Raw genomic sequence first — 19,928 nt, 5'->3', positions numbered from 1 at the left:
AAAGAGTTAAGGATTAATGACTGACTGATATCCACTTGTGATAATGAGTCAATGGCATAAGGGAGCTCAGTAGTGACTCTGGTGAAAAAGGATCTTTGAAGAGGAACCCCAAAGCAGACAAGCCTGGGTAGAAAGCATGAGTGTGATTTGCATGCATCTATGTGATTAAATTTTAACCTTATTAAGCAAGCAAGTAGTTAATTATTCTGTCTGTGAAAAAGAATGGGGCAGGTGGGTTACAAATCACCTGACCACACTGCTACACTGGAACAATTTCAGTTGCTAAAGGCTTCCTTGAGAAGTCTCAGGTAAAGCAATGGAAGAAAATAGTATGGAGAGGTTCAAACATTAGAAATAAAATTGCTTCAAAAGGACTGCATTTTCAGCAGTTGCCATAGCAGCCACCCACACACGCTACAGAGAGAAAGGGAGAAACTGCAAATGAGCCAAAAAAAAATAAAAAAGAAGACAGTATGTTCCATACTATATGATAGGTCCTATGCTATACTTAAGAGAGAAGAAGATACAGGAGACTGAGAGAGAAGATAGATGTTAGATTTACATAAGCTGATATGTAAAACCATACAGATCCTGCTTTGTTTAGTGTATACAGTGTTAGGGTCAAGTCTCTGAATCAGCACGTTGGTTAGCACCCAGATGGTTAAAATGCAGGAAGTGAAAACTGGGATTCAGCAACAACCTCCAAACAATAGCAATAACAAAAAAGCCATGTTTTTGTACAAGAGACAAATGCTTGCATCTGGCTAGCTGGGTAATGTACTCAGCCAGCTATGTGCATCAGTAGCCTGTGCTGGGCGTATACAAAGACCCAGCCACAACTTAAAGTTTCAGCCCCAATGAATAACCCTGAGGGAGATCAGCTGACAAAGAATGGATACTGAAAAACATCAGCAACAGCATAAGCCAATGCCCCCAAATAAAATAAATGCACTACACTTCCTACAAAAATGAATTTCTAGATTTAACAATGTATATTGAAAGATTTTTGAAAATAAATGATGGAAGTAAGAAACAGGAGCTTAAAATGTAAAAAGGACAATTTTCTGCTTATAGATCTTCTGATATATAGTGCAGTCAGAACTTACAGTGAATTACATGGCAATAATTCACTTTATATCATACAGTCTATAAAAGGATCATTAAGAAGTCATAGCAGCATTTCATAGTATTTTAGTATAACAATTATACTGGCATATACCAGGCAAAGTAGTCATGATAACATGGAACGACTGCAAACTATGAGATAAATCTCAATCCATGAACTAAATCACATTTAGTTTGCTCTCTGACTGATCTCCATACTGTTCAATAGCCTGTATCAAAATTACTTCAAATACCTTCAGTCTTGGCAAGCAGTTCTCCTTACAGTCCTGGTGTGGGGGAGGGAGGAGAGGGACAGACAGAGAAAGGATCTTTAAAAAAAAAGCAAAAAACAAAAAACAACCTCACACAGGTCTGAGGACCAGAACTTGAATTACTAAATTATTCAGTTCTGGACCAGGGGCAGAAACTCCAGTATGAAAATTTATAGAACTGGTAAGCTGGGAATTGAATCTAAATCCTAACAATCAAATTATGTTGATGAAAGATATCATTTAGAATGTTTGTAGGTTTAAAAACAATTATTAATATTAATTTTTCCTCTTGTTTTACAGTGCTTTGAATAGCTGGCTCTTTTTTCTCTGGTTGAAGTGGGTCATGGACATAGTGGAAACACAGTTTTATAGATAGAGAAGAAAAATAAGTACAATTAAAGTGTAAAATTCTTTTTGTAATAGCCTGAGCCAAATTTAGAGGCGAATTTCAATTAATCAGAAAACAAATGCTTCATATATATCCCCCCAGCAAGAGACAACAATAATCTTAAGTGTTGTTCTTCCTATAGTTTAGCATTTCACTGCTCACGTCACCACTTGATTGCAAATAACACTCCCTTGCCTTGATGTTGCTCACAGTTTCTAGATTACACTATAATCACAAGGAATTGTGTGGAAATGCTGTGTTTAGTGCTAGAAATAGCAAGGCACTAAAACATAACTTATGGAAGCAAAGAGTGGGTCCCTCCTTGAACATCAGTGCCCAAAAGCTGATGAACATAAAGATGTTTTATGCTGAGAATGTTACTGAGAAATATTAGTTGTGTCAGATAACTAAAGAATTCCTCAAATCAAATTAGCTTGTAAAATATAAATGTCCAATTCAAAAATTGTCTAGTCAGAAGGCAATAATTTAACCAACCATGAAATTATTTGTTAAAGCTCTTAATGGCCACAAAAAGATACACATTTACTTTGTACTTCGGATACAAAACATTGCAGAAAATCCTATTCCCTCTTGCCCAGGTGCTCATACATCATTACGTTGAACATAGTATAAAATAGATTTAATCAGGGGCTCTAACCTGTGGCCCATAAGGACAACTGTAGTAACAATAAAATAAAAATGTATTTATGAAAACAAAGAACACACACTCTGAATTAAGGCTGAGGTATTTGAATCACCCCAGTTACTACTTCCCTCCATCATTTCCTCCGTCTTCTGTGGAATAGCTCTGGTGCCAGAACTGTGGTGAATAGCTTCTGTCCCCTCCCTAGTCCAGTTGCTCCTGCCACCAGCTACATCACAGAAGACGGAGAAGGAATTGTTCCATTCCAGTTTTCCTGCTCATCTGTGGAAGCTTGGAGAGCAGGATAAGACCGCTCAGGGTTTTGCCTGAACCTAGACACTCCTAGCAAAAGGTGTTTCCTTTTCCTGAAGGCAATCCCAGAAGACAGATTAAGAGAAGATGAAAAACAGAAAATAGTTAGTGATTCAGTACTCTGCTTCATTCCATGTAGAGGTCAGACAGCCTGGGGATCCCCTTTTTTTGCACCAAATGACAAGATTTCTCAAGAGGACACTAGGTAGAATGGGATGACCAGGACACATCATCCTTCAGCTGCTCCCTATTTTCATGAGCCACAAGAGCTCCTTCCCCAGAGGCAAGGGGAAGGAAACACAGCACTTGATGGTACTAAATCTATGCCTGCTAGGGGCTCCTCCACACAGAGGAAATGCCAAACTTAGAGCTTACAGGAAAGTTTTTTGCTCCTCTGCATCACCTGATTATGGGACATGACAGGCAATCTGCTCCCAAACACGGCAGATGGGCACCTTTATCTTTCCACGATAGTAAGTCCGGCCTTTTGGAATGAGCAGATCAGACACCACTGGATTAGGCAACTATGCTGAGATGGGTAACTCAGTGGAGTGGAGTTACTCAGGATTTACCACCAGCACAAGAGACAATTTTGGCTCAGTGTGGTTCTCATTGAACACTGGCCTAGTTCATTGTTCCACCGTCAACATAAATGCCTTTAAAAAAAAACAAAACCACCACCACAATTAAACTGGAAATATATCTTCCTTCTTGGAAACTATTCCTACCTCAGTTTCTCTCTCATAATCCTAAAAGACTATGGGAGTTGCATCCACATAACCGGTGGCAGAATTTGACCTAATGACACAAATTCTCAAAGGCTACAAACCAACTTCATAAAATCTCTCACACATTAGTTTCAGAGGAAGGAAAAATCTCAGCTGTGTAACCTATTTTTAATGATTATCTTGAGTTGCAAACAAACAAAAAACATTTCAGGTTACTAATTTACAAATCACTGTTCAAATTATAATGAAATTAAATAGTAGTATGTACTTACGGCCAGATACATTGCTGCATATACACTTAGAGCTGCTTCTTTGGATGGAAATGTTTTTCTGGCTTTCATTATAAGATCTGGGTTTCCAGTACAGGCATGTGCACCACTGACGAATTGTGTGTACTGTTTACATCCAAGTGCTGTATAGTTGGGCTTACAAAGTGCAAGAAAATGTGGGGCAAGATTCCCTGTTACTACTTGTCCAGCATTTACGAAGATATCTGTTGCAAACAGTCCAAATGCATAAATGCCTAAAGAGGAAAACAGAGTTAGGTTCCTGCTGTTTTGATTCGCATCATCTTGATGAAGTTCAAACAGTCCCCCTTTTACAGGAGATTTGTATGCTCTTCTATTTTGTGAACAGTCTACTCCACTGTGTGTCCTAGACCTTTTGCCTTTCAAACTATTAGGGTAGCTAGCCATTCTTCAGAAAAAATTTAGGAAGGCCAGGTTCAGCTGTAGTCCCCCTGTACTCTAAATGCAAGTGTCAGCAAAGAGGCTCTGTCAGTGTTTCACCAAACACACCAGCTCAAAGATTGTGAAAGACTGGTCCCAATAAATATAATTAGTTTGAAACCATGTTAGGAACCATCCATATATTGGACAAGAACCTCTTTTCTTCACCTTGACTGCATAAGCAAGATGAAGTGATGTATTATTTAATATATCCGTTACAAGCTGTCTTCATCTGTCTACCATCAGATACACTTCTATGCATGGCACGATTCCCAAAATATCAAAATAGTGAGGTAAAGAGCTATATATCTGAGGAGCAATTTACATTCCAGGGTTTATTATTAAACACATATCAAAGATAGTGGACCTCGTGTACTTTTTGCTTTATTAGTATGGAATTACACTTATCTGATCATGCAAAGGAAAAGCAGATGTAGTATTGTTTCATACACATTCCTAAGGCCTGAGGGAGAAGGAAGCTGGTGCTACAGGGGAAGGATAGTGATTAAGATGCTGACTTCAGATTTGGCAGAAGCGGGTTCAGTTCCTGGCTTAGTCCATGTTTCCTGTGTAACTGTGGGCAAGTCATTTAAGTCTCTCTATGGATAAATAGAAAGGACAGCATTTCCCTACTTCACTAGGTGCTCAGAAGATAAATGAGCAATGACTTTACAGCACTACAGATATGAAGACTGTAGAAGCATCTCAGTTTGAAAGACCAGCTTTTCTCTTAGATAACTCAGAAAAGCTTAGAATGAACCCTGAGGTGGCCTCACCTTATTTCTAAGACTGGAACTCTGGTTTCATGGTCATGTTAATTAAATTTGCATTGCTAGAAATTATTAAAACTGGACTGTATATGTGACCCTTTCTGACGCTGTTCTAAAATAATGGGAAATTGACTGCCTCTGGCCCCTTTCATTGTCCCAAATGTACAGTGAAGCCCACCATAGCGGAGGGGTGAACAGTTTACAGTGAAGCCCACCATAGCGGAGGGGTGAACTTTTTATACCTTTCCCCCTTCCAATTTTTTTTTTTTTGCCTCAAGGGGCCAACAAGTGAGCTGGGGGACAGGAAGTGCAGGCGCTGATTATGCAGGCCCAACTTGGGATAGCATCACCTCTCCCTACCCCCAAATATCCATGTCAGGAACAATCCTGTCCTTAATTTTTAGCATCTGGTATTACTGTCAGTCTAAAGTCACTAACCAGCTGGAATTAGTCTCTGGAGGAAGGCAGCAATGCTTCAGAAGTGTTCAAACTGTGAAGAATGGCACAGCTGTGCCATTCCTCCCACTACATGCACACACTGCGGTAGGCAGGGAGAGGTTGCGCCTGCCTGAGGCTCAATTCCTTCTGTCATTTCATAGACATAGACATTAGGGCTGGAAGGGACCTCAGAAGATCATTGAGTCCAGCCCCCTGCCCAAGACAGCCCTGAGCAGGAGGGCGCAGACTGGGCATCCCTCCATTGCTACAGTTTTCCAGAGACATTTGGGAACTAATTAATGGATCAGTAATTTTAATGATAATATTTCTCCAGTGAAAAATTATATCTCACCATAGGAGTGAAATCCTAGCCTTTACTGAAGTCAAGGAGAGTTTGCTATCGACATCAGAAAAACCAGAATTTCACCCCATGTAGAACCTTCTATTATTAGAGAGATAAAGGCTCCAGGGTCACAAAGCACCTAAAACCTGTATTTAATCATAAATTCCACTGACCTCTAGCAGACCGCATGCTAATCTGCTTTGCTGTGAGTGGCCAAGTGAAAAATTCCTTGGGGCTGTAGGGTGGTGATTCTTTGCTCCCTGCCTCTACTGGGCCTGTTCAGGCAGTCTATGCCGCTGGATATGTATCTGCCCTCACTTGCCCTGCACCAATTTCTTCCTTTCTTTGGAGCTGCTACTGCTGCCAACCAGTTCTTTACCTAAAAGCCCCATGGATTCACTGGCTGCCTAAATAGATGGGAAGGTAGCTGGCTACGGCAGAGTCCGAACATGGGAAAAAGACTCATTGCATCTATGTCAGGATTATATATGGAGTATTTTATGGTGTTTAAATATTTTCCACATTTCATATTTTACAAGATATTGACCACTAACATTTAATGACACATGAAAGAATTAACTTTGCTCATACCAAGGAATCTGAAGGTTCTGCGCACCAGTGGATTTATATAACAACAGTCTCCAGTTAATATTGTTTTTTCTTGGTTTTCAAAATCTTTTGTTGCTAACTGTAGACAAAACACTGCAGTTTCTCCAATGATTATCTTATGAGGAGAGGAAAAAAAGGGGAGAGAAGTGATGCATCAGATTTCAGCAAGCATAAAACAATAATGACATAGCAATGATCACCTTGCCCTAAACACACAAAACAAATGTAACCAAGTTACACTAGTGAACCAAGTTCCTGCATAGTTAATCTGGTAGTGAGGGAAATATACCATATGGCTTGTTTGTCTTAATTTGCATAAAAGGGAGTAACTTTTGAACCAAAATTTGGCACCTACTAGCACAGCCCAGTTTTTACAGGGAAAAAGTAAAACTGTGGTTAGTTCAAGAACAATGGATTACATAATGCCCAAAATGTGCAGAAAACCATGAGGAGTAAGAATCTGATTCTGCAGAACACTCAACTCTCATTTGAGTTCAAAAAGCAATCAGCATCTCACACGACTAGGCACTACCTCATTAGTCCAATGAAAACAATCACTATAAAGCTTCTCTTTGCATCAAGGATTGTTTAACCACAGAAAGTATTTAACAATTTGATTCCAGATTTTGCTGAGTTTGTCACGTTTATTATTAGCTTTGTTCATCAAGCTCAAACAAAATGCCTTTGATGATGTTTTAACATTAAATGAGCTCTGCTTCACATTCGCTACACAGATGTGGATATTCCATATTTTCTCACATTCAATCTATACCGTTTCTCAAAAACCAATGCGTTTCTGTGCAAGAAATATGCTAAGAGAAGGTTCTACCCCTTCCAGGTAAAACCAAAAGTAAAATCTGCGGCGATCTGGAAGCAGTAAAACAATGAGTTGGTTTGGCTCCCTTGCTGTTGCTACTCAGTATACGGAAAGATTTTTTTTCCATTCTGCATTTTAAAATCAACATGTATATGTTGATTTTAAAATGTTGATTCCAGGGCATGTTGTATGCAAGAAAAATATAGTATATTTCAATTTTATTTATACATTGGTTGTTTATACTTTGCAGCTCTGTTAGTGAGGGATGAAACATTCTGAAAAACAGCCTTGAAATTTAAAATTACTCCTAGAAATTGTCCTTGCTTTGCCTATTCTTAGAATCGTATAGGATGCCTATTCTTGAATCAGCAAGAACAAACCCTAGAAATATATGTACCCTCTAAGTTTTGTGTAATACTGACGTTTTATAGCAAACAAAAAACAAGAGACTTGAACACAGGTGAGATGCTGGATACCAATGCTCTATGCTCTGGTCTAATGCTGACTCTGTGATCTCTGTTCTCACCTATAAGGGGGATTATAAAGCTTACACATATTTATACAGTATAATGTGAACTATGGATAAACAGCAGAAGTCTCTATCACTCTCCTTACAAAATGTAACATTAACACTGCTGTATTATCACTTATTTTTTAAACTTCAGAAATCTTTCTTTAAATCAGAAATTGGCCTGAACCATTTTATGAACTATATATTCACAAAAATATCTTACAAGAGTATAAAGAAAGTCAGATGCAAAGCTACTAACATAGGCTACCTACCCACATTCAAATTATCTACGATAATTCTCTCAGGTTTGTTCTCTTGGTACGTACCCAGAGATGGCTAAACAGACATTTGCATGCTGAGCCCATAAAGAGCAGAGAGCTTGTATTGCTAACACTGCATAATCGGGGGGGCTGGGCACACATCTCTGCACACTCTGCAGAGATGGACTAGGCTGTGACTACATACCCACATAAGGAAGTACAGGATTTCTATGAATGAATGTAGCCCAGAACAACAACCAACCACCCTCCATGAAGTTCCATGAATGCAAAAGAGGACAGAATTTGATCAAATACACTGAACCCCGAGTTTGTTATTGCAGAATCAAAAGTCAGTCTAAACTGACAAAAATCTTGTATTCAGTTAACAAACTTCTGCCCTCTCTATTTCAATGTGACCCAGATTTCCTGCCTCTGGAATCAATTCGCAAACTGATAAAACAGCTTAACTCGACCTTGAATTGCAGTTCATCAGAATAACAAAAGTAAAAAGGAAAAGCTTAACATAAATGACACCTGCACTGTGCCAGCCATAGGGGAAATGGTGCCCAGAGTGAACTAGTATTTTGGCACCCCCACCCCCTAGTGTCTCCCCCAAGTCAGCAGTGATGCTGCAGGCAGGCAGGAGTGCGGGATGCTGTCCAGCAGGAAGGCGGAGCAGCATGGCGCTGCCGCCCACACTTCCCAGCCCAGCTCCTCCTGCGAAGTGGCTGGAAGTGGGGGGTGCGGGCTGGACACCACTCCTGCCTCAGGTAGTGGAAAGAGCACCGCTGTGAGTGCAAGCAGTCACCCATGTCATCCATTCCCTTAATGCCAGCTTGGCACCTATAGCTCTTATAAAAAGACAGACAAACAGAACAAACAGAACAAACTTTAAAGTACAATTCATCAGGTGAAGGCTAAACCTCTTAAGGTCTCTTATGTGCTTCACCAATTTCCTGCCTCCATGGAGAACAGAAATCTAGGATTTAATATTGGCAGGTTGAACAGCGTGGACCAGATTCTGTACTAGCTGCTGCATTACCAATGCACTGGAACGCAGAGTAGTTACACCAGAGCAAAACAAAAATCAGCCCACAGTACGACTTACTTATTGACCTATGGGTATGCCATGACATACTCTTTGCTAAAGTACAGGCAAGAAAACATGCTTACAAGCTTCAAATTGCCCAGAAGTTGGCAGTCTCTGTATACCTACCTAGGGCAGGCATAAAATGGGTTCCACTTTAATTTAGAGGGAGCTTCTGAATGAGAGGTCTAGTCCTTCTAAATTATCCTATATTTCCATGTCAGACTGTGACCATCACATGAGGGTTCATATTCATTGTCTGTATCTGAGGCCTGATTTGCAGGAGCAACAGCTCTCCTGGAGACCGTCTATATCTGTTGATACCATTCAAAGAAAAATGCTACTTACAAAACACACTATAAAATTCTGCCTCTAAAATGAAATAAATTATTCTGACACTTGATATGCAGGTTCATGGGTTAGGTGGTTGCAGAACTCTACTGGAAGCAGAACTTTTGATGTGCCAGCTCCTCCTGCTCTTCACCCTTAAAAATAATCTACAATGAGGCCACCATGCAGAACAGCAGTCATTTTTACTCTTATATGGCTTGCATTTTGATGGATTTCTTCTCTAGTTTGGTGATGAATCTGTGCTGACAGCTCAGATAAGCTGTCTTGCCCTCCCCCTTTGTTCTGCATGGGCACAGCTCAGATTTTCACAGCAGAGCTGAGGCCAGATTTTGTTCCCTACTCTATCCCTTTAGGGTAGCGCATGACACTTGTCTCCACCATCTCTGTCATTCACTAGCTTTGCGGGGAAAGCGAAGACAAGAAATAACCCACAATCTCCTTTCCATGACCCCAAAAACCCCACTCCTGTTTCCTTGGCTGTGATTTCTCTCTCCAGTGTGCACTAAACAGGTAGAAATTCCTGCATTATGTCTAGCGCAGGGGTTGCCACTGTGCCCAGCTTGTATTTTATGAGGAAGATGCAAGTAGGTGGGAGGCAAGAACAGTTCCCAAAAGTTCTCAATTAAGTACCATTATTTGTTCACTCTTTTTCAATAAATCTCAGGACAAAATTATTTCCCTGGATATTGTTCAAAGCTCAAAATGAAAAAAAAAAGACAGATATGGAAGATATTATAAAATAAGTATCCAGTTGCCCATGGGATATGACAACATTCATATACTTTTATGGATATAAGCATACTGTTAGCAACGAACAATGAGGAAGAAGCCAGAGAAAATCATTACTGTAATTTGTTTGGTCTAGCATGTAGTTTTGCTTTAGCTACTTTTCTATAGAAGAACATAAGAGCACATATAAGAATTCTAGGCTGAGCATGGATTGTGTATGAAAGAATGAATCCCCAATTTGGAATTGTTATGATGGAATTATATCATGTGAGAAAACAGAAATTATATCATGTGAGAAATCACACAAGTGATTTTTTTTCAATTATGGGACATGGTATGCAATATTAATTGCAGAAGATTTCTTGTTTGGAGAAAATGAATTAGTTGTTTTTCTAACTTCCCCGGTATTAAAGAAAATAATGAAAATAAATAGAACTTTAGGTGGAAATGCTGTTTACCTGGCTTGCTTTAGTAGAGTTAGCAAGAGGTGAAGGATATAGCAGTGATTCAGGGCAGAGACTCAGGATTGGCTGACCTGTGTCCGAGTCCCTGATCCGCCAGAATCTTCTAATATGACCTTAGATGAGTCACTTAGCCCATTTGTGACTCAGTTCTAAGCACTGTTACAATGAACTATTATGAAGAAGATTCTGATATTATGATAATGGAGGAGGTGAGGTGTATAAAGTATCCAAGTGAGACTGCAGATGATAAATATTTTTTTTTCATAATGTAAAGAGCATTTCCCATCTCTTTATGGAAGTATTATACATATTCAAGAAAAGAAGCATCCATCAGAGAAAGGGCAGTAAAATTATGCCATAAGAAAAGTTCTTTGGCCTGTTCTTAACCATCTCCATGACAATAATATCCTTCCTGCTACTTGATGATCCATCCTGCAAACAGTTTTCCAAGGCAGGAGGATGGAAGTCTAATACAGTAATACCTCTTTGTTTTCTATTACTCCTTCCAACTAACATAACATAACATAACATAACATAACATAACTTAATACCTTTTTGTTTTCATAGCTTTTGTACATAGGTCATAAAGGTTCAGTAGCATTCTATAATGGAAGTCAGTTTCTGTTCATTATTCAGGCTGACTGTAGCTTTTAGCATATATTCCCTACGCTGGTTCCCTCTTTCGAAATTATTCACATTTTTTGCATTAGTCATCTGCTGATACACTCTCCCAAATGATCCAAGTCCTCCCAAATTTGGTTGCATTGCCTATCTGCCTTTAGTTTATGATCATATAATCACAGATTTAGAGATCTTATTTTCCTGTCTCCTTATCAAAAATCATTTATACTGCATTTTCTAAACATGGGTCACTAATTCTCACCCCTTCCCAATAGAAATGTTGCAATGCACCTGGCTAATTTTAAATAATTAAAGCAAGATAAACCCTGACCTTGCTGAGTCTTCAATATACTAGATAAAGTTGTAACCTTCTGTGCACTCCATAAATATGTTCCCATCTTTAGTTTCCCCTGTGGTTTACAACAGGTAATATCTGCATAAATGCATTACCCTCACATAGGGCTTATACAACGGTAATGAGTAAGTTATTTTATGAACCGCCTCCTCCTCTCTCATTTGTGCTTATTCCAGTCACTTCTCTTCCCATTCACAATGATATAAACATCCCTCTTAATGCTTAACGGATTTTTTTAAAGGATTTGTATAACAAAACTGTCTAGTGGGGCTTTTTCTGTTAGTATATTAGCGCACACACGCACACGAGAAGGTGTAAAGTCAACTCTCATACCAAATTCTACCTGAAGTTAGGAGGAAACTTCTCCTGGGAACAGGTTTTCCCGTCATCACCTACCAAACCTTTAAACAGAAGCTACTGTGTAATAGGATTCTAAACTTTCATGCACAGCCATTCTTATCCACTATGAAAATTCTCGTTCTTGTGTTGCAACTACAGCAACTGCTCATGTGGAAAATATTGGAGAACTGTTATATGCAAGTGCTTTGTCATTCTAAAACAAAAAAAAAAGTTGACCATATTGTCTACTTCTGTTCTTCATTTCATTTCTCTTTCCCATCTGTTCTATTTCCCTTAACTGAAAACATGAATTCAGTGGAGCTCTTCTATAGACTTCAATAAGACCAGGCACACAGACAGCACCATGCGGTTGATCAGTTCTTCATAGAACACCCATTAGAGTTTCCCATATCAACCAGTGGTCCACAGACCAGAATGCAAGAAACTCTGTCCATAGTTAACTTCACAACTCCTACTTTTAAAACAAAATAAATCATTTTTCTGGGGGGAAAAAAAACAGCAGGCCAAAAAAAAATTAGGAAGATAGGAAAGATGTCCCTCTGTCAGATGTGTGTGTGGGACAAATTACTCCAATAGTTTGAGTCTTATCTTACAAAGCCTCAATTAGTTGCAATCAGCTTTTTCCTCAGGAAGGGCTGTGGGTTATATTCTGTTTTAAAATATAGCTACAGGGGATTTGTTTCCTTATTTTTGTTTTAGGAAGATAAGAAACCATTGTTTTTCCTGCTTAAAACAAAACTGTGTGGCATTTCTGGACAGCATTCACCTTCGTGTCCCCATCAACATCCTACAGAGTACAGCAAGCTATAGTGTATGCAAAATTTAGCAGTATAAACAGTGGTCCTTAGTGATTTTGCAGACTAGCTCTACAATCTTCTTTAAACTGAAATTGGCTAGTGGGGTGACAGCCCTGGCAGGAAAAGCTGTAACAGTATTACTAACAGTAGCAATTTCAAGTTCATTATGCAGAGCTTTCCCTTGAGGCCACTTTCTCTCTCTCTCTTTTTTTTGTATTCCTTGTTCTCATTGTTTTTTTGCTTGTTTAAACTGACAGAAAATGTTCTGGTTAATTTCTTCACAGGCACATTTTCTATTGTTAAAAAAATTACCAAAAGTTGGGAGGAAAATGGAAGAAAAAGCAAAAAACAAAATCTTCGATGTACCCATTGCTGACTTTGACTCATGATGAAATACAAACATACTGCATAACTACATGTAAAAATGTAAAAAATGTAGGTTGAACATTGATAGATAAATGTTACTACTTTCTTTGATGATATTTAATGCTCTTTATCTCCCTTTATGATACATTATATCAGGGCTGTCCAGCTGGGCACCTTGCAGGACAGGCATGGGTCCATGAGAGGTTAAGTTGTGGCTTCTAGGTTCTTGCCCTGCTGGCACTCCCCTGCTACTTCCTTTGCTCCTCCTCCCTCCTGCAGTTTTTACTGCCCGCCCCTGTTCCAGGTGGTAGTGTGGTACAGATTGGTGCAGCCAGAGGACCCAAGAGTGAGCCTAGGGGCATGTAGTGAAGCGACGGGGGCTGAAATGGTGGGAAGGGAAAGGAGAAAGGAGTGTCTATGCTGGGGGACTGTGGCTTGCTCTGGAGTGGCCTGGGGACACATCGTCCCTGGGGCATTTTGTCCCTGGCCACTTAGAAATTGGATAGCCTTGCATTATGGACCTCCTACATCTAAAAAGAGAGGCGTATAATGGATAGAGGACTGGAGACACCACTAAGGAGGAGTATGCTGCATAGGCCCGCACCTGCGGGGAGCAAACTAGAAAAGTCAAGGCTGCAACTGAACTCCATCTGGCTACTTGAATCAAGGACAATAAAATCTCCTTCTTCAGATATGTGGGGAGTTGAAAGAAAAACAAGGGCAACATTGGACCCCTGCTAAACCAGCTGGGGCAGCTGACTATCGACACCCAGGATAAAGCCAATCTGCTTAATGATTACTTTGCATCGGTTTTTCACCAGCCCAAAGGGACCACCTTGCCTAGCATGATGCTGGATGACCAAGATGAAGATGAATATATGCCCACCAATGGCATGGATCTTGTGTGGGAACATCTTGAGAGACTGGACCCCTATAAAATCAGCTGGTCCGGATAGGTTGCACCCAAAAGTGCTAAAGGAACTGGCAGACATCATAGTGCAGCCACTGGTGAGGATATTCAAGAACTCATAAATACCTAAAGCTTGGAAGAGGGCCAATGTGGTTCCCATCTTCAAGACAGGGAGGAAAGAAGACCTGGAAAACTATGGGCCAATCAGTTTGACCTTGATCCCTGCAAAGACTTTGCAAAAAATTATCAAAGAAAGCATTCTTGACAGGCTAACAGAAGGCAACATTCTGAGAGAGAGCCAGCATGGGTTTGTTGTGGGTAGGTTTTGCTTGATCAATCTCATTTCCTTCTATGACCAGATGATGTATCACCTAGACAAAAGGGAAGAGATTGATGTCATATATTTGGACTTCAAAAAAGTCTTTGTCCTGGTGTCCCATGATGTCCTCACAGAAAAATTGGGCAATTGCAGCCTCAACTACTCCACAGTCCGATGGCTGGGGAACTGGCTCCAAGGTCAGACCCAGAGAGTGGTAGTTGATGGAACCAAATCAAAATGGCACTCAGTGACTAGTGGTGTCCCCCAAGGCTCCACTCTTGGACCTGTACTCTTTAATGTCTTCATAAACGATCTGGACACTGGAGTCAAAAGCGGACTGGCCAATTTCGCTGATGACACCAAACTGTGGGGAAGAGTCTCCACGCTTGAGGATAGCCTGGTGATCCAGGCTGACCTCAATAGGCTTGCAAGGTGGGTGGATGAAAACCTGATGGCATTCAATACAGAGAAATGCAAGGTGCTCCACCCTGGGAATAAAAACCTGCATCCTATTTATAGGCTTGGCAATGCTACACTTGCTAGCACCATGACCAAAAGAGACTTGGGGGTTATGATTGACCACAAGATGAATATGAGCCACCAATGTGATACTGCACCTGGCAAAGTGAACAAAACTCTGGCTTTCATCTACTCATGCATCTTGAGCAAGACCCAGGATATCATCAACCCACTGTACTCAGCCTTGGTGAGGCAGCAGTTGGGGTACTGCATCCAATTCTGGGCTCCACAATTTAGGAAGGATGTGGAGAAGCTTGAAAGAGTCCAGAGGAGAGCCACATGCATGATCAGGGGGCATGAGAACAGGCCTTATGAAGACAGGCTGTGAGCTATGGGACTCTTCAGCCTGGAGAAGCTTAGGCTCAGGGGTGACTTGGTGGCAGCCTATGAGTACATAAGGGGTGTGCATCAGGATCTGAGGAAGAGTACCCCAGGGATGACAAGGTCTAATGGTCACAAACTCCTGCAAAACCATTTTAGGCTGGACATAAGAAAAAACTTCTTTACTGTCCAAGCCCCCAAACCCTGGAACAAACTCTCTCCAGAGGTGGTGCAAGCACCTACTCTAGACACTTTCAAGAAACATTTCAACATTTATCTTGCTAGGATCCTTTGACCCTAGCTGACTTCCTGCCCCTTGGGCAGAGGGCTGGACCCGATGATCTTATGAGGTCCCTTCCAGCCCCAACGTCTATGAAATCTATGGAATTATATGCATAATGCATATACAAAAGTAAAAAGTTGCCCATGTTATACACATTTTACTGCTACTTAAGAAGTGAAACATGCACATTAATTAGACATTTATAGGCCGAGGTCTTCAAGGGGATCCTATGAAACAGTATTTTATAAAATATTGTCACAGTTCTCAGTCTTCACATTTTCAATCATTTATTGTTTTATTTCACTTCAACAGCATGAAATAGAATATTTAAAAGTATATTATAGCTAAAAGCTCTTATTTTGACTATTTGTACTGATTTAAGAGTAGCTTCTCACTCCCTATGGAATGTTTACATGGCGCAAGCACTGAAGTCTCTGTACAGCAGTATATACTGCTGATTGTGGAAATGCACTATGTAGGGTCAGAGTTTAGATGTATGAAGGACTGTGTTTAGATGCAGCTGTGTGAATACAGATTATTTCTAATGTGGTTATGAGAATTTTATTTTGGGAATTATCACATAAGGGAAGAATATAAAAGTCTTGTAACATTCAGTCTTGGGATGCTGATGCTCAGTCAGGCAGAGGTGCAGGCAGCAGCCTTGAAAAGACTCTGCCACACTGATACAGTCTTTCTGGTGCTCCTTCTAGGATACCTGGCGTCTCTGTACAACCAACCTTCTTATCCACAGCTATTGGTTTTAAAAGGTACAGCCTAGTCTTTTGCATAGCTTTGTCACAAAGGGTGCAAACAGAAGCGCAGCTCCCCACTGTAACTGAGAACGCTTTGCAGAAAGCTCCAGAAGGAGGTTAGCAGGCTGAGTGGGATCAGAGAAGCAGAGGATGAAATTGACAGGTATTTCCTTTTCCTGCAGGGCCAAGCACCAAAGGGAGAAGAACCCCAGGAGGTGCCCTCCACAGCAGAATGGCAGAAGGTTCCCTCCAGAGCCAGGGCTGCTCGTGGCAGTGCAGTACCAGTTCCCCCCGTCCAGCTGAGGAACAGGTATGAGGCCCTGGCAACATTCCACTCCACAGGAGGCCACTCCATGTGCAGAACAGGCTGAAGGAGGCAAGTTGACCTGGAAGAAGAGACGCTAGGTGCTCGTCATAGGCGACTCCATCCTGAGAAGTACAGAGGGTCCCATCTGTCACCAGGATCCCATGTCATGTGAGGTCTACTGTCTGCCCGGAGCAAGGATTCAGAATGTGACAGAGATGATCCCGGCCATTATTCGGCCCACCAATTACTACCCCATGGTCCTAATCCATGCGGGCACTAATGATGCGGCCAGGAGCAGCCCTGATCGCCTGATGGACTACCAAGCTCTGGGGAGCAAGCTGAAGGATTCAGGGGCACAGGTGGTTTTCTCATCTGTCCTTCCAGTGAGCGGACGTGGACGACGCCATGAGACCTGCATCAGGGAGGTCAATTTGCAGCTTCAGAAATGGCGTCTTGAGACGGGCTTTGGCTTTTTGGACCATGACCCATACTTCAAGACAAGAGACATATTCAGGTGGGATGGGCTTCACCTCTCCCCCAAAGGTAAGCATGTGTTCTCATTCAGGTTAGCCAATCTTCTCCGGCGGGCTTTAAACTAGGCTTATAGGGGGAAGGGGAAGATGAGGACGGAGGGAGCCATGGAACACTGAACCAAGAACCACCCACAAGTACAGCCCAACCAAGACAGGAAATGAGCACAAGAAATACCCGGGTAAGAGACAGGGATCCAGATAGTCCTGGGACTGGGGGGGGCGGTGCAAACATCTCTAAGAGGCCTTAAATGCCTCTACACTAATGCTCATAGTATGAGGAACAAGCAGGAGGAACTTGCCCTCCTGCTAGCTAACACAAACCCAGACATAGTGGGGCTCACTGAAACTTGGTGGGATCCAACACATGACTGGGCGATAAACATCAAGGGCTATATGCTGTACAGGAGAGAGAGAACAGGGAGGAAAGGTGGGGGTGTGGCACTCTATGTCAAAGAGCAATACACATACTCAACAAACAGCACTGGGTCAGAGGAGGGGCACGCTCAAGTGCTCTGGGTTCCGAATTCAAGGGGGCCGGGGGGAAAGGGACTTAATGGTAGGGGTTTACTACAGGCCACCCAACCAGGGGGAAGAGCTGGACCAGGAATTCTCAGGTCAGCTCGCGGAGGCAGTTAAGTCAAGGGACGTGGTCAACATGGGTGACCTAAACTATCTGGACATCTGCTGGGAAGAGTAGTCAGCCAGGTCTGACCGCTCATGTAAGTTCCTAGCTGAGTTACAGGACCTCCATCTAACCCAGGAGATGCACAGTCTCACAGGGAAATGCCTTGTTGGACCTGGTCCTGGCCAAGGGCGATGACCTGGCGAGTGGACTGTGGGTTCTCGACCACCTGGGCGATAGCAATCATCGCCTACTGGAATTCACCATCCAGCACAGGGTGTCAAAGGCCTGCGGCAAGACAACAGCCCTAGAATTCAGGAGGGCGGATTTCAATGAGGGAAGTAGACTAGTCGGGGAGGCACTGAGGTCCTGGAGGGGAGGGGAGTTGGGAGTCCAGGAAGAATAGTCGTTCCTTAAGGAGACAATCCTCCAAGCCCAAAGGGTGACAATCCCAATGCGGATCAAAGGGGGCAGGAGTGCTCAAAAGCCCCCATGGCTCACCAAAAGCATCCAGGAACATCTCAAAGCTAAAAAGGACACCCAATGGAAAGGAAGGACCATCACCAAGGAGGATTATACCTCCATTGCTTAAGACTGTAGGGGGGCTGTTTGGAAAGCTAAGGCAGAGATGGAACTGGGACTAGCAACTCAGATCAAGGATAACAAGAAGTCCTTTTTTAAATACATAAGGGGTAAAAAGAAGGTACCGGGTAATGTAGGGCCTCTGCAGGATACACTAGGAAATCTGGTGGTCACACCAGACACCAAAGCTAACCTCTTTAACAATATCTCTACCTCCATCTTTTTGAGCAGGGACCAGGGCATGCCCCCTCCCCCACCAGGATCCCCGACGGACCCAGGGGAGGTGCTGCCAGGCCCAGGGTCAGTGAGGACCTAGTCAGGGAACTTCTGGTGGGACTAGACATGTTCAAATCAGCAGGTCCTGATGATCTTCACCCCAAAGTGCTGCAGGAATTAGCTGAGGTCATTGTGGGACCCCTGGCACAGCTTTGCAAGCACTCATGTTGCTCTGGCAAGGTGCCTGATGACTGGAAAAGGGCCAATGTGGTCCCCATTTTCAAAAAAGGGAGGAAGGAGGACCCAGGAAACTAGAGGCCCGTTAGTCTTACATCGATCCTGGAGAAGCTCTTTGAGAAAGTTATCCAGGAGCATATCTGCAAGGGACCAGCAGGGGAGATCATGCTTGGGGGCAACCAACATGGATTCATTCGAGGCGGGTCCTGTCAGACCAACCTGGTGGCATTCTACAACCAGGTCACAAAATCATTGAACACAGCTGTCGTGGTGGACATAGTCTTTCTGGACTTTAGGAAAGTCTTTGACACTGTCTCTCACCCCATTCTCATTAAAAAATTAGGTGACTGGTGTCGATGCCTACAGTCAGATGGGTTGCAAATTGGCTGGAGGGCCACACCCAGAGAGTGGTGGTGGATGGGTCTTTTTTGACCTGGAGGGATGTGGGCAGTGGCGTCCCCCAGGACTCGGTCCTCGGGCCTGCACTGTTCAACATCTTCATCAGCAACTTGGACAAGGGGGTGAAAAGCACCTTGTTCAAATTCATGGATGACTCTAAGATGTGGGGAGAAGTGGGCACGCTGGAGGAGAGGGACAGGCTGCAACTAAATCTACACAGGTTACAGGGGTGGGCAGATGAGAACAGGATTTTGGATAGAAAACATTTTCAAAATCTTAACATTTTTGATGAGATGGAAATAAAACCTTTTCCATTTAGCTTTGTTATAATGGCCTCCAGGAATATGACAATCAGAACAAGTTTCTTGTCCCAGTAACATGCACCTGTACCAGCAACATATAATTTTGAGGCAGGAATTGAAAAATACCATGCTAGGAGCATCAAAGTAGTACTTTTAATGTTTCAGCCATTTCCATATCAACCAAGGAGTTTTCATACACCACACACTGTTGGATACTGCCTCTTTGGATGCAGAAAGAAGTAATGATTTTCACCTGATATGGCCATAGAAAGTGGTCTATATCTGTGACCAAACACAAGTGCACAGCTGCAGACTGCCAAAAAAATGGCCGATAGAATGAAAATCTGACCCCGAACAGATGAAGATGTCTCTTTTGTAACTTCTGCTTGTGCTGCCTCCTAGCCTCAAACTGTTTTGAGACTGGGAGGGGCGAAAGGGATGAGAGGGAATTTGATCTGGGGTTTTTTTAGACCCCACTACAAGGTAGGGTTCCAATTCACTCCCACCTGCCACCCCTCCCTCCCTCCGGGACCAGCTGGGGAACCAATAGAACAAGCTCCCTCTGCTTCCTTT

At 42.3% G+C, this 19,928-nt stretch overlaps 1 protein-coding gene across 1 annotated transcript in view; it reads right to left on the bottom strand.

Annotated features, from left to right (window-relative positions):
* PLPPR5 (phospholipid phosphatase related 5) overlaps positions 1 to 19,928 on the bottom strand; it is a 116,017-nt gene that overhangs the window by 14,429 nt on the left and 81,660 nt on the right. The window contains exons 2-3 of the mRNA XM_025193209.1: positions 6,318 to 6,450; positions 3,720 to 3,970 (exon numbers count right to left, since the gene is read on the bottom strand). Of these exons, the coding sequence (XP_025048994.1) occupies positions 3,720 to 3,970; positions 6,318 to 6,450 (384 nt within the window). The remainder of the gene's footprint in view (positions 1 to 3,719; positions 3,971 to 6,317; positions 6,451 to 19,928) is intronic.

The sequence above is a fragment of the Alligator sinensis genome, unplaced genomic scaffold (genome assembly GCF_000455745.1).
Source record: "Alligator sinensis unplaced genomic scaffold, ASM45574v1 scaffold647_2, whole genome shotgun sequence".
NCBI classification, from domain to species: Eukaryota; Metazoa; Chordata; order Crocodylia; family Alligatoridae; genus Alligator; species Alligator sinensis.
The sequence above is the reverse complement of the archived record's forward strand: the minus strand, read 5'-3'. Positions and strand labels throughout refer to the sequence as shown.